This window comes from Rhipicephalus sanguineus, chromosome 1, assembly GCF_013339695.2.
Source record: "Rhipicephalus sanguineus isolate Rsan-2018 chromosome 1, BIME_Rsan_1.4, whole genome shotgun sequence".
NCBI lineage: Eukaryota > Metazoa > Arthropoda > Arachnida > Ixodida > Ixodidae > Rhipicephalus > Rhipicephalus sanguineus.
Window position 1 is genome coordinate 49,841,856 of NC_051176.1, and position 15,873 is coordinate 49,857,728.

General features: G+C 46.5%; 1 protein-coding gene across 4 annotated transcripts in view; it reads right to left on the reverse strand.

Annotated features, from left to right (window-relative positions):
- Positions 1–3,269, reverse strand: part of LOC119391161 (caspase) — a 31,308-nt gene extending 28,039 nt beyond the window's left edge. For 2 of the 4 annotated variants that reach the window (XM_037658847.2, XM_037658839.2), the window contains exon 1: positions 2,916–3,269. In XM_037658847.2, the coding sequence (XP_037514775.1) occupies positions 2,916–2,961 (46 nt within the window). In that variant the 5' untranslated portion in view covers positions 2,962–3,269. Of the gene's footprint in view, positions 1–2,902 lie in introns of all 4 variants that reach the window. The other 2 variants (XM_049414342.1, XM_049414338.1) reach the window with 1 other exon arrangement.
- Between the last annotated feature and the right edge of the window lie 12,604 nt (positions 3,270–15,873).

The window sequence follows — 15,873 nt, forward strand, 5'->3', positions numbered from 1 at the left end:
CCCTCACGGACTTTTCACACACACAGGCATAGGTTAGTGACAAATACAATGCCGCTGTAGCTTTTGGGTGTCGCTATGTTACAATATTACATTTCAAAGGACCGAAAAATCTCTTTCTCGATATTACGAACTTCCCAATTTCATGAAGTAATTCAAGCATGGTCATCACTTTGTTAATTTGAGTTTCAACTGTATTTCTAAAGCAGTGCTATCACAAAACCCACATGCCCTGCAACGTTAGAATAAAGTTTTGTACGAAACATGCATTTTTTTTTAGCAGTCTGCACATCTGCAAGGACCCTGCAGCAGCCCTTGCAACTGCACTAGTACACATGGGCGTCGGCAGAGGGTGCCAAAAGGGCACTTGCAGCCCTTAAGCCACACCAGCACTTGCCCGGCCAGAGGTACACCACCACTCCTCGCCTCCCACAGCCGCGATGCAACACAGGTTAGAACCCCCAAGACGAGGTCCTGCCGATGCCCATGCTAGTACAGCATAACCAAGTGATGCTAACTTTTCAGTGCGTTTGACCAAAACATGGACACAAAAAAATCTAAGAGGGAGCATCACATGACATTCTAGAAGCCCAACCAAAAAAATGAAACAGGGGCATGTTGGGAATTGTGCCATGAGCATCGAACACGAGGAGGGAGTGGCGTCAGAGGAGGTTGCCTTGTGGATGCTCGGCACACACTGGTAGTTTTCTTTACAACGAAAGCTGTTGAGAGATCACAACAACGGCCGTTTTTGGAGCCGTAGTTGTCCGCCACCCCCGCCGGTGTCCATAACCGTTATCGCGTGAAATAAGAAAAAAAAATATCCAGGATGGAATGGAGTTCGAACCTGGGCCCTCTGCGTGGGAGCCCAGTATTCTACCACAGAGCCATGCCAGTGATTGAAACTCCCTTGCAAAAGGACCCTTACAGGCTTCATGTCGGGAAGGAACCACATTAACATATGTAATGCAGCGTGGTAGAAGAGTAAAATGACCAACCAGGCATCACACAACGCCAATTCTGTAACCAGGCGTCACACAATGCAAATTGTGCAACGAGTGGGTCATTGAATGCTTCCAACCCATTACAAAGGGCTCTGCCATAATTCTTCATCGTCATCAGGCACAGCATCAACAAAGTGCACATAATGACTCACAGGTGCTCAGTGGGTACTACGGTTCTCCGCTGAATGACAAAAAATGGCATAGAGGCTGCTTCCCTACTTCACAAAAATTATGATGCTTTATAGCATAGTGGGTTCCTCGCAAGTGCACTTCTATTGGTTGCCAAGGAAGCCCATAAGACCCCCTTGATCCATTTCCTCAGGGTCTCAATAAAGTTATTTCCCTCTTTCTCTTTTTTTAATGTTAAGTATGTTATATAGCATGGTGGGAGAGTGAATTAACTACAGGGTGTCATACAATGCAAATTACGTTACTAGTGGGTCGTTTGAAGCTTCCAACCCATTACAACGGGCTCAGCCATAATTCTTCATCGTTATCAGCTGTCGCATCAACAATGACGAATAATGGCGTAGTGGGTGCTTCCCAACTTCACAATAATTATGATTTATGGTATAGTGGGTACCTTGCTAGTGTACTTGTATTAGTAGCCCCAAGAGAGTTTATAAGGGGCTCTAGAAATGCCACCCTTCCAGCTTTCGCTGTGACTGTGCTGCACTTTCCGTGCAGGCCTGGCGTTTTTTCTTCTCCTTGAGCCCAGCAAAAAAGAAAAAAAAAAGATGAAACAGGAGCATGATGAAAATTGTGCCATGAACACGAGGAGGTTCGCTTGTGGAAGCTAGGCGCGCTTCCTCTTTTTTTTTTCCCTCTATAGACACAAAGTTATGTTGCCACAACCAATCAACCAAACTTGCTGCACACATATGTAAAGGGCTCACAACTTGTTGCACTTAACTGCAAGTTTGTTCCACACACAAAAAAAGTTCATTTTGACAGTTTGAAGCCCAACAGAAAGAATATATTATGTATCACAGTTGCTTTAAGACGGCTCAGCAAATGTGAACATATCCTGTGCCTAGATAAAAAACGCCACTTGTGCTGGATGCGACTAGGTGACTCAAAACACACATGCGAGTGTGATAAGAGTGAGTGCACAGAGCCGTCACCTGCAAGACCGGTAATGGACACAAGGAGGAAAAGATTGTGCCTGTAGAATGCTGGACGATAGCTTTGACCATAGAGTACTATAGTTGCCAACTAATAAACAATTTCAGGTGCCCCTTGAAAAGAATGCTAATTAACCACCACTACCACGAACAGTATGCATTATCTGACAAGCAACACTTTTCTACACACCTTTTTTTTGAAGTTTTCACAAGAGTTCTGTAACACAGCACATCCAGTCAAAATGCGCTGTTTGCACCTGCACTAATACGAAACCTCAAAAAGACGCCTTCATTTGAAGTGTGAATGGTGCTTTTTTTTTTTTTTTTTTTTCCAGTGGTTCATCAGAGAAGCGAAGTGACGTAATATAACACACGATGATGTGCTGAAATGGACTTTTTATTTCTACCGCTTCACAAAGATAAAAGGTTTGTGGTAGTGCCGTTTTCGGGTCTGCAACATAACCTTTTATTTCGCTTGCCGCACCATCGCCAATCAAGTCTCGGCTAATGGTGCTTCAATTCCGATACCAGTACCCTCGGGAAATCCGTTGTTGCGTCACTTTGCGATGCGATTGAGCAACGCTTACAAAACCTGCGCCACTGCTGCTGAAGTAGCAGTGCCGGCTTCAGCTGAAATATTGTCACGAAGCAGACGGAGCTAGCATTAGCTACATCGAAATCATACGCAGGGCACACGCATACACACAGGATCAAAAACTGAGCAAAACTGTTGCCTTTAACAAATCGAACAAGAAGGTTGGGTACCATGTAGGGTACCCATCATACGTACCATTATTGTCGTTCAGCTGAAAGTTATCACCGCTAATGTTGGCCATAGTGCGAAGCCGTGAAGCCACTTGTTCAAGACCGAGTTCCCGAAAGTTACGTCGAAGCAGCAGCCGCCGACTTTACGAAAATGTCTCACAAAGAACTGTACACTGCCTGAACTCCGAAAACTCCTATTTACTCTGACGACACCTGCGATCACTGACAACCGTCGCTGCTTGCTTGGCGCGATCAACCAAAAGCTGCGCGTGACAATAAAAGGGAGAATAAAAAAACTAAACCTGAAACAATCAGCAACAACCGTACAGCTTCGACGACTCTCGCAGGCTCACCCTCGCCCGAGCGTCTCTCACCGCACTCGTAGCGCTCGTAGGCGCTGCAGCGCCACCATGTAGGTCTGTAGGTTTCGATTTCAGTTTTGCACGAAGTTTCTTTTTTTTTTTTAATCTGTGTGTTTTATCACAAACGTATGCAACTTAAAAAACTGTGTGCACGCTGTTCTGGTTGGTTGGTTGGAAACTTTATTAGAGTCCCGCAAGGCACGCCTTAGCGCGCAGCGGGCGACTCATATCGCCGATGGCCTATGTAGCCTATGAGGACACTGAGGAGGAGAAATAGCTCCACTTGTCCCAAGGCGCATCGGCATGCCACTAGATTGGCGCTCATCAGAGCCGTATGGCTCTGGCGCTCATCTGTCTCTTACTCTGTCCTATCTTCATGTTTCAAGCATTGCGTACCAGTGTTTCTAGACTGGTTAATATCCCCGCCTTTCCTCTCTCTCCTGTTCCTGATGCGAAGGTGACCAAACCGTCACTGCATGCAAACTTGCGAGAGTCTGTGAGAGCATTTTTATTATATGTAGGTTAATGGCCCCACGCGGGCCAATCTGGCAAAATACTTTTGCAACTCCAGGCGGAATCCTTGCCCAGGTGAAAATGTTTCTGCTGGTTTATACTGGTTTTCACTGGCAGCCTTTTCATTCAAGTTTTACAGCGAAAGCTGTTATGAGATCACAACAAGCAGGGGCGTAGCCAAGGGGGGGGTTGGGGGGGTTCACACCCCCCCCCCCCGAAATTTTTCAATTTTGCTTGCGTATATAGGCACGCACACATACAAACGCACGCACGAACATACATAAAGTATGGTTGAACCCCCCCCCCCCCCGAAAAAAATTTCTGGCGACGCCCCTGACAACAAGGGCCGTTTTTGGCGCCGTTGTTGTCCGCTGCCACCGCCGGTGTCCGTAACCACTATCGCTCGAAATAAGAAAAAATTTCCAGGATGGAACGAGGTACGAACCTGGGCCCTCTGCGTGGGAGCCCAGTACTCTACCTCACAGCCATGCCGGTGCTTGAAACAGCTTTGCAAAAAGACTTTATACAGGCTTCATATCGGGAAGGAACCACATTAACATATGTAATGTACAGCGTGGTAGAAGAATAAAATAACAACCAAGCGTAACACAACGCGAATTCTGTAACCCGGCGTCACACAATGCGAATTGCGCAACGAGTGGGTTGTTGAATGCTTCCAACCCATAACAAATGGCTCTGCCATAATTCTTCATCGTCATCAGCCGCAGCATCAACAAAGTGCACATAATGCCTGACAGGTGTATAGCAGGTACCACGGTTCTCCGCAGAATGACGAAAAATCGCATAGTGGCTGCTTCCCTACTTCACAAAAATTATGATGTTTTATAGCGTAGTTGGTTCCTCGCAAGTGCACTTCTATTGGTTGCCGAGGAAGCCCATAAGGCTCCCATGATCCATTTCCTCAGGGTCTCAATAAAGTTAATTCCTTCTCTCTATCTCTTTCTCACGTTAGCGTATGTTATAAAGTACTGCAGAATGGGCAAGTTGGTGCATTATGACATCGTATTGGTATGTTATAAAGCGTGGTGGGAGAGTGAAATAACGACCGGGCGTCACACAATGCGAATTAAGTAACTAGTGGGTCCTTTAAAGCTGTCAACCCATTACAAAAGGTTCAGTCATAATTCTTCGTCATCAGCCGTCGCATCAAGAAACTGCACATAATGCCTTACAGATATGGTACCTCGCTTGTCCGCAGAATGACGAGTAATGTCGTGATGAGTGCTTCCCAACTTCACAAAAATTATGATTTGTGGCGTAGTGGGTACGTTGCTAGTGTACTTGTATTAGTAGCCACAAGAGAGTTTTTAACGGGCTCTAGAAATGCCGCTCTTCGAGCTTTCGCTGTGACTGTGCTGCACTTTCCGCGAGGCCTGGCGTTTTTTACGGCGGTGATATGAGGTCATATGCAACGCTTTCGCTCGTGAACCAGAGCTGTTGAGGTGCAAACAGACACTGTATACCGGCTCGAAGTCGAGAGCCGGTCTGTCTGATCGGGAAAAGACATGAGGACAATTAAGATGTACACCTACCACGAATGTTCACATAAAAGCAAGACTTTTCATTGTGAACAAGGCGGGAGCCTCTTTTATGTGAATATTCGTGGTCGGTGTACATTTAAATCGTCTTCACACCATACCGGCTCGCTTTGATACTCGCTCGTTTCCAGTTCCAGAAACTGAAAAACAAAAAGAAAAAATACGCTTGCTTCGTTAAGCCACTACACACCACATAGCATCATTATGATCATAGTTTTTCTCGCTCGAAATCTACAGCAGGTACTTTCCTATAATTTGCCTTGCACACAGGCGTGCGCAGGGTTCTGGCCCTTAGGAAGACAAAGTTTCATCAACCCACCCCCCTCCCGCCGGTTGGTCGCGTGCAAAAGAAAATCTTCGCAGTCGATGCAAAAATGAAAAGGAAATAAGCGATGCCGTGCTTTACCTCAGTTTGGTCCCCGGCTATCCGGGGATGTTCTTGGAATGCAATATCAGAGGTCCTCGGCCGGCATTATCGACCTGCGTGGAATGACGGGACAGGGCTGACTGAGTAAAGGCAGACTCGGCGCCTTCGATCCTTTCATGATTATGGAGGTGCCCCCTGCCCTCCTCGTGCGCACGCCTATGCCTATACACATCAGTAACGTTGGTGGGGAAGTTATTTCTCGCTTTTGCGACATCACTCTCTCCCCGAGCCACCAGGTATACACCTTGTCCACTTAATCAAACGCCTGCCAACTCGCAGGACTCGGTTCGGGCTCTCGAAGCACGCATCGCGTGCTTCATTTAGCTTAGAAGGTGGCTACACACGCCCTCCACAATTAGCGGCCTGTGTGTGGCAAGCATTCACGATAAAATGACGACGAAAGAAAGGGGGTGAAAGGATGGTAACGGCCACTGCGTCGACTACTGCAGCACTGTAAGCCACCGTAACAGTGCCGCGTCGTGCAAATCGAAAACTAACAAAAAAATTACATCATCTCCCACTAAAAGGAACCATGTGGGGATCCGAAGCAGCGCTGGGTGTTCACTGGTGTTTCCATTGTTGTTCCATTTGTATGTTTCATTTGTGTGTGGAGTTATGTAATGTTGTGTACCGCTTATGTTACCCCCTCCCCCCCCCCCAGCTCGATGTTTCCGTTGCGCTTCGGCTTTGCGTTGCCTCGCAGCTTCGAGATTCTCTTGCCGGCGTTGCCGTTTACGTTCAGCTTCGCGAGCGTCCATAGCGCCGTTGCGAAGGAGTGCAACGGGAGCGAGCGCGCGCCGCATTATATAGAGGCAGTGAGAGAGAAACGGGAGAGGAGAAACGAAGCGGAGGCAGCTCTCACGCCACCTCCTCCACCCCACCTCCTCGCTCTTACGCGAGGAGAGGGGGGAGAGTTGGCGCATGCGCGAGTGGGAGCGGACGCGTGAGGGAAGGACGGACACAGCCCCGAGCAAAAGCTGCTTCGCACCTAAAAATAAAGAAAAAATTACACCATCTCCCACTAAAGGGAACCATGTGTGGATGTGAAGCAGCGGGGAGATGCTCCGCTTGAGTGGGAGATCGTGTAATTTTTTTAGGAGCTGGCTCGCCAGGTTCTTAAGCTGGGGCGAAGTCCGGCACCGTAAGCTGCATCCATTCTTTCAAAGCGTAGTGGACAGCGATGAGGAAAGCTACGCGCGTGGTGTCTGCCCTCTAGCCTGGCGAGCGGGGAACGCGGTCGACAGACGCGCGAGAGGGGGGAGCGTAGGAGAGGGGGAGGGGACGCACATGAGGCGTCCCCTCATGTGCATCCCCTCATGTGCTCCCCCCCCTCTCGCGCGCCTCAAAATGAGGTGCGCGAGAGGGGGGAGCGTAGGAGAGGAGGGGGAGGAGGATGCGCAGTAAGGGTGGTCACGCCGCACACCGGATTGAACTCCGCCATAAGCTGCTTCGCATCTAATAAGGCTAGCGAGAGATGAGAACGGCTGGCCGACTGGCAGGAGTTCAGCGCGAGTCAGCAGCGTGCAAAGAAGGCGCAGTAAATAGGGATCGCGCTCCGCGGGTGGCGTTACCTCGATATAGCGAAGTGCTCGGTGTAGCGCAGCACACACCCGTCCGTCCATCTCGGGGGCCACCGCCTTCCGCCTGACGGTCGATGCCACGAGCGCGTGCGCACACTGCCAAGGAGGCAGCGACGACATCGTTCGCGCGTACAGCTGGACGACATAGAAAGAATGAAAGAGAAAAGGGAAGAAAAAAAGGGAAAGAAAGTTCGCAAACCATGTTTGCGGTCTCACCTCCTCTCCTTCTCACAGAAAAGGATGATGAGCCTCTCAAGAGAGTGTCATGATCGGCATCGTTTAGGTGGCGTCCAACGTGTGAGGGACAGTTTTACTGCGCCTTATGTACTTTTTTCCATTGTACTTCTCTCTCGTTCATATAGAACGTCTCGATACTCCTGACTTGCGCTAAAGACAGCACTGGTGCCCGCACGCGACAGTAGCATTCAAGGGGTCGCCATTGCACGGCGGGCTTTGAAAAGATGCCGTCGACTTCGGTTTACGAAGTCCCGTCGCGCTGACCGTCCTTCTCGGGGTTTCATGACCCTCCTCGTTTTCTTCGCTAGGACGCGCATCATGGACGCAATTAGAGAGGGGGAAATGAGGAGGGGACTTGGTGGCGTGAGGTCGGCCACTGCCAGGACGCCTCTTGAAATGACACTTCTCCGAAAGCTTTCTCCACCTAACGGGGTTTTGCACTGCCTCTAGGATTGGAGGCATTGCAAGCTTTCTGCAGCTCAGCTGCTTTCGCACTGCCTCCGTGATCGGCACATCTCTGCCAAGCGACGATGTCATGTGATGACGTCATCAAGTGGCGTCACGTTATGTGACGTTATAGTAACGTCACAAATTCGGGCGATCTCTGACGTTATGATGACATCATATAGTGAAGATCTTTTGCATCACTCGTGTTGACGCCGGCGCCGCGGGACGCCGACGGTCAATATTCGCGCTCGATGGGGCATTAAGGCTTTCACCTTAATAACTGGTATGCTACACCGCGCTGGGGAATGGTAAAGGGTGTTATGAAAAGAGGGAACACAGTCAAGACAGGAAGGTTAACTGGGCTTCGTGCAGTTTGCTACCCTTCAAGTGGGGAGGGGAATGAAGGGGTAACAAAGAGAGCGAGACAAAAAAAATTCCCTTTATTCTTCTTTTTTCTTAGTGTTGGCCTAGTGTCACTACTCTCAATTAAATCTATGTTACTACAGGGAAAAAATACGTAAATTCTCAGCCTAGTTCTCTGCCCTTTACGGCAGAATGTCCTTATTCTTTTTTTTTTTCAATATTTTTTTTTGTCCTTTCTCTCTAATTTTCTGCCACCAATACTCTAAACGTCTCCTACTTCTTTGAATCGCGGTTGTGTTCATCTTTCCATTGTCGTCTCTAAAACCCAAGGCTTCATGTAAGCTCGTGCCCAAACGTGCACCTGGGTGGATATCTCTACATTCAATCAGAACATGCTCCGCCGTTTATCTGTCTTCCCCGCAGCACGTGCATTGTTCTTCTTCTTTACTGAATCTGGCTTTATAACTACGCGTTCTAAGGCAACCCGATCTCGATTCAAACAGTAAAGCGCTTCCCCTTGAATTATCGTAAAATGCCTCCCTCCTTATTTCATTTTTGCCCTTTCGGTAGTTACTCAAAGCCGGTTTTTTTTCTCCATAGCTGCCGTGTTATCATAGGCGTATCTACTAGGGGGGCAAGGGGGGCGCTACCCCGCCCCACTGAGAAATGTTGGGGGGGCGGAGCCCCTCACTTTCGACAGTGGTTAATTCAGAATGACATTCCTTATAGTTATCAGCATGTCTCGCCAGCTGCTTTAGATGCCTTCCGTTCAGAGGTTGGCACTTTGCATTGGGACAATGTTTTTCACTCAAATGATGCGAATGCAGCCTATGACGCTTTTTTAGAATTCTTTTATCTGTATACACAAAAAACACTTCCCTTATAAACAGCGCAAAAACGTAAAGGTTGTCGGAAACCTTGGATGACACGCGAACTCTCGCGTAAAATAGACAAAAAAGACAGATTATTTCGGAAATTCATGTGTACGCGCGACGAGGCGGACCTAATTGCTTTCAAGCAGTTCCGAAATGCCTTAAGTAAAGAAATAAAGAAATCAAAGCAACTGTATCATATACAGGCATTTACTGCGCGTGCTCAAAACGAGCGGATGTTTTATGGCATAGAATAAACTCTTTGATGGGCCGCAATCCGAAAACAGAAGAAATTAAGGAGGTACTCCATGATGGAAACTTGGTCAGTGGAGAAGCTATGGCCAATGTTTTATTGCGATAGCAATTATATATATGGACAATCTCGGCTGAATTTTGCCGTCGCCGTCGCCGCCGTCATGCAGCGTATATGTATAAGTATGTATATATATATAAAAGCCCCAAAGAAAAGTATTACAGAAAAATGCTTCCGAAGCGCGGAATCGAACCAGGGACTTCTTGCTCCGCAGCGAGTGGCGCTAGCCACTACGCCACGAAACATAAATGCTGCACGTAGCTAACGGCGAGCGTTATATACACACCATTTAGCTCTGGACGGACTCAGAGATGGCGGGCGCTTATAAGCGTTTCTTCATTACCAGCGAGATGGCGCGAGGAGCGCGTCGGCGAGTCGGCGAGCTCGCTCGCTTCTTATGTTTGCGCAGGGAGAGCCTTGCCCTTCCGCTGTCTGCTCGCGCGGTTTTCTCGTGCTGAGGGGAAGAGTATGTTTCACGCTTTCACCGTGATGTTTGCGCTCATGTTACGGAGCGTGCGAAAGTCACTCGAGCTCAGGGAACGCCGCTAAACGAACAAACAGAAGATGAGCGCGAACTATCAAGTGTCACAGCTCGACACTTGAAGCACGCTAGTTTCCTTCGCTGCTTCGGCCGCCTTTGCAACAGGAGCGCTGTTCAAACTGAGAGTATCCATTGGCGAGCCTCACTTCGTATAGCATTAGTTTCTTGCTATCGCATTCATTGCTTCGCCCTTGCGGCGAAACTGTGACTTTTTTAATGATTACTTCGTTTACCGAGTCTTTATCGACAGATCACCCGCTGCTTGCCGAACTCTGGGTCCCGAAACTACAAACACATTTTTCCTAGCAGGTACTATTGAACCAGAAGTCCGCACAGTATTCCTCGACTTAAAAAACAGTCGCAGCTGCGACGCCGATGGCATACAAATAAAACTAATGAAATGTGTTATCGATCAGATCAGTCCAGCACTAACACACATATTCAATCTGTGTATTTCGACAGGGGTTTTTCCTTCGAAAATGCAAACGGCACGCGTAATAGCTTTCTACAAAAAGGGGAACAAGCATAACGTTGCAAATTATCGACCGATATCTATTCTCCCCGTATTTTCTAAAGGTTTCGAAAAAATTAGTTTTAGTCGCTTATCCTGTTTTTGCACCAAATATGTCCTGACAAAATCGCAATATATGGCTACCAAAAACATAAGTCTACAGAACTCTCCCAACTGGATCAAAAAGAATATATTCTACAACAGTTTGAACAAAAAAATAAAGTGGTCGGGATTTTTGTGGATTCCACACAAGCATTTGACTACATTCACCACGGTATTTTATTTGAAAAATTTAACCATTATGGCATTCGCGGGCTCCCATTCATGTTACTTAAAAGCTATCTGGCGCATAGATGTCAATTTGTTTAGTTAAATGACTTAGTATCAGATAAGAAAAAATATAATTTCAGGGGTACCACAAGGGAGCATTCTTGGCCCCTTATTGTTCACTTTATATATTAATGACATAGTCCATATCTCCCCAGAAGTTAAGTTTATTATCTATGCAGATGACACGAGTATATTTGTCACCTCAGCATCAGGTATTATTCTTTCTAATAAAGCTAATGACGTTTTACAGAAGTTAGACAACTGGACAAGTAACAATAAGTTAAAAATAATTGCAACTAAAACAAAAGCCGCAGTTTTTCATTCGAAAGGTCAACAAGTGACTTTGGAGAATAACATTGTATTTAGAGGCTCAGATGTAGAAATAGTGAAGTCAGTGAAAGTACTTGAGGTACATTTCTCCAGTTCTTTGCAATGGGATGACCACGTCAATAATATTCAAATAAAATTAAGCCGGATAACTGGAATATTCAGCCGTATCCGGTACCTCATGCCCAACTCGGTGAAGTTATTGATATACAAATCGCTGTTTAGTTCTTATCTTAACTATTGCTATTTGGTTTGGGGAACAACTACAGAAACAAACTTAACAAAATTGCTGAGAATACAGAAGAAAATACTGAGGCTGATAGACAACGCTATAGTTCTAGCACCTAGCGACCCACTGTTTAAAAAAAAATTGGGGGACCCTTAAGCTTCGCCTTTAAGAGTTGAACGCGATAGCGAAATCCGGCCCCTAGTGCGCACTTCAACCACTAAGTGCATACTTATTAATGTGTATTGTTACACACACACACGCACACACGCGCGCGAATTTTACAGGCTTTCGATCTAAAGCAAGAGTCGCATGGCCTCCAAGATATACGCCGCGCGCCGGCCCTCTCGGATGCCATGAAAAGTTGAGACATATTTCTCACAATGCCTCACAGATGGCAGCACATTATCTAGCGTTTGCTGCGTTTGCTTGATATGTTTTCCTCTAGAAGGACATAGTTGTCCATTTTTAGAGCTGTTTGAAGTTCGTGTGTGTATTTAGCGGCGATGGCTGCACTATCCCGGCGTTTTTCGACGTAGTTTGATGGCCTCGCGAATGCGCCTACCGTATGGGCTCGTTTTCGTCGTGACACCTGCCGAACAAAATGCGTCGAGACTCCTTTCACTACATGACATTTATGTAGTGTTTTTGTCCGAAGCACCTGCAAGCAACATCGTGGCTTTGTGGTAAGACACCTGCTTGCCACGCGAACGGCCCGGGTTCGATCCTCATTGGGACCGAAGTTTTTATTGTTTATTTTATTTGCTACTTTCTCGATTTTTCGCTCACGGATGATTTTTCGCTCACAACCAACGGTGCCGACGCCGACAGCGGAATTTCTGCGACACGAGCTCTCTAACGCTACCGCGTTAATATAAGATAATCAAAGTGAATGACCTATATCAATACAGACTACTACGAGAGTACTGTCTCAGCTGCAAGCGCTCAAACTCTTTGTTTACGGAGATGGCGAATCTTTGCTTAAAGGAAAAGGCTTATAAAACAAGAAATACAGAAATGTGGAACGTTCCTTACTTTCGTACTAACTATGGTTTTCAGATGCTTCGATGTACTCTTCCGCGAATTCTAAATAATTACATTAGCAAAGGTATAGATGTGTCTCGTTTAAGTGTCGCAGAATTAGCGGCTCTTTTTGTTGTATAAGCTATGTAGCAGTTTATTTAGGTGCAGAAGATTGCAGCAGGTTTCTTTGTTGTATAAGCTATGCGTAAACCACGTTTTCAGTTTTCCTTTATGGCATGATCTTTACGTAAAACAATGTGACAGTTTAAAAAAGTGTGTGATATTGTGATGTCCTTCAGCTGCTGCCATTGTTCACAAAGGGGGCGGAGGATCCCTCAAGCCGTCATTACGGCTTTTCCCTCTGCCTCCTGTTACACTGTACTGTGACGAAGCAAATAAAGCAACCAATCAATCAATCAATCAATCAATCAATCAATCAATCAATCAATCAATCAATCAATCAATCAATCAATCAATCAATCAATCAGTGGTTATTGTCGGCTGCAGACTGGGAAACTAACAAGTCAGGCAAAGTTTTACTTGAACGCAGCAATAACATAATTTTGTAATAAAGTTTGTCCTACGATTCTGCTGTGACGACTGTCCTCCGTGTGTCATGACCACGCACTGTAGGCTACCTGCGGTGCGGGCTGCCTGTTCCACGTTTGTGCGTCTTGCTCTCGAGCATTGCAGAGGAGGCTATCGCTCGGCAGGGGCTCTATAACATTACAGCAATCTGTCATGATTTTATTTTGTCCTGCCTGGCCTGAAATTTAAGTAATCCGCGACGCAAATATGGGCGGGAACCAGCAAACGTTTTATAACCCGATCAAACGCTCTCCTTTTTCAGGAAATTCAGTTTCTTTGAAAACGAATAGCATCGCCGCTGCTCCATATTCAAGCGGCTGGGAGTTCATGAGTGTGCAGAAGTGTCCAGTATTTTAGTTGTGCCTAGCCTGGACAGCTAAAATAGATTCCCACTTTAGTCTCCGATTAGCCTGCTTCACTTGGCTTATCATATAATAGCCTGCAGCGATCGTGGCGGCTTTTAACAAGGCAGTGGACTCGAGCACATTGAGAAGCCCGGCTTTCAAGTTTGCCCCGTTACTTGATCTACCACACCAGGGAGATGATCAGCGTCCACTGTTTTCTGGACTAAGAATTAGGCTACCTACCTGTGAAGGATTTCGTCTGTTCCTAATATTGTTTATTTCTCTCTCTACCTCCTTCTCAGCAACGATTAATTGAGTTGTACACGCACAAAAACAGTTCAACATCGTTATACTACAACTGAAAGTATCTATTATACACACATGAATCCATCTCGCCCGCTGCTATAAGCAGCCGCTGCCAATGTGATTGGCGGGCAGCCTTCTTAAATTACGTTCAGAAAGAGACACTGTCTGGCTATTCCGAAAAAAATGAGTTATTGTTGAGCACAGTAATGTGCTGCTTATTGTGCACACTTCATTTTAACGCCGCGAGTTTTCGCACACTTGTGGCGTCGCGTAACAAGGAGGCGATTTTATGGCACATTGAAAATTTTTGACGAAAAGCGAAGAACCAATGACAGACAATACGCCGTATTGAAAATAATTCATTATTTTTTCTATTACGCAGTCATGCGTACGTGGCAATTACGCGGTGGACCACTTACGCGTCATTTGTTGCGTCGTTTTACGAGCAGGTGCTGTGAGCATGACCCAAAAAATTTCGACCAATCATTAACAGCTAACGACCTATACACCAGAGCATGCCTGCCTCTCACCCAGGCTGCTGGCAGGGCTGGGCAGTATCGCGATACAAGAGTATCGCGATAGTATTTCAGAGATACTTTTGAGTATCTGTATTTCTGTATCGAGATACATTTGAAAAATGTATTTTTATTTCAGTAGTGAAATACATTTACGATGTATCGCCTGTATCGCGATACTATGCAGGACACGGGTATCTCGTTACATTGTTTTTTTGTGTCGGAAATGAGTTGAGGCATGTTTCCAATGGGGGAATAGCGTTTTTTTTTTCTTTTTTGTGCCAAGATGAGCAAAGGCGCGCCGCCGGTCGCCGACAGATAAGGCGGCGATGGTTTTCCCTCAAGCACGGAATGGTGCATGTGGTAAAGCGCGCGACGCCGCAGACGGCAGAATCGCGGGGGCAGTGTTGTCGGCCTCTGCCGACGAAAGTCGCTGTCTCTCAAGGTCAGTGCAGCACGCCTAATTTTTTTCGGGTGGCAAGCCATTACTTCGCGACCCCCCGCGCGGATACCACCTTGGAACAGGATTTGCAATGCTTCGCGTGCGTTCAGTTCTCGAAGCGGCGGCACTTCTAAAAGCAGTTCCCGTAGTCGCGGCGGAAGTGACTAAAAGATGGCTATCTTTGACGCGCTTTCAGCCACCTCTCCAATGTCAGGGTGCTTTCCTAATTGATTACATGCGTGAAACGGTCTTTGTGGTAGCAGGCTCCCCCACCGCCGGAGCCGACTTCGCCTGTTGCGACTTTCTGAAATGGGTGCTGGTAGCGTCGGTGGTGGTGACAGCTTCATTGAAGCCGACATGGTCAGACGGCTTAGGATTCCGAAGATGGGGACAGACTTCGGATTCTGAACAGTCAGAACAACCCAAGTGAGGGCGGAAGCGTTTCGGTATCTAGATGACCTGAGAAGAGATATCGCCACGCTGCAGGGCAATCCGGCTATGAAGGCGATATTTATTCACTATAACACGAATTTGTGCTCGCCTTCAGCGGTAGGCAGACTTTTTTTCTTTCGTGAGTCTTGTGCTGAGGCTGAACCGACGCTGTTAGAAGATAGCCTATTTGAGAAGCCTACACAGCAATCTTCTCAGGAAAGCAGATCTTCAAAATAAATGTGTGCTTTTTCTCAATTCACTGGTGTTCATTAGTGATTCGAGTGATTTGCTTAAAGTGTGCTATTTCTAACATAGCTTAGCTTGTTCGCCAAGTATGTCGATTTCGCTGTCCAATCCTTGTTACTGTTGCTGTGAAATAGTGTATTTTATTGCAATTGATACTTGTAATTATGTCATTATTACTAATTATGTACTTTGTCCACCCCCCTCCCCTGCAATGTCTTAATGGCGCTGAGGGTGCTGTAATAAATAAATAAATGAACTGAACGTTTCGATGCGCTGTAACTTTAATTACAACATTATGCTGCAGTGCACTAATAAGTGTCTGCGTAATATGAGCATCCTTCAAATAAAAAAAGTATTCCAGTATCTGTATCGCTGTAACTGTATTCCGGAATACTTTTTTCGTCTTATTGCAAAAGTATCTCCGAAATATCCCGTTACGTTAAAGGCAAATGTATCTCAGTATCTGTATTTTAGGCTTT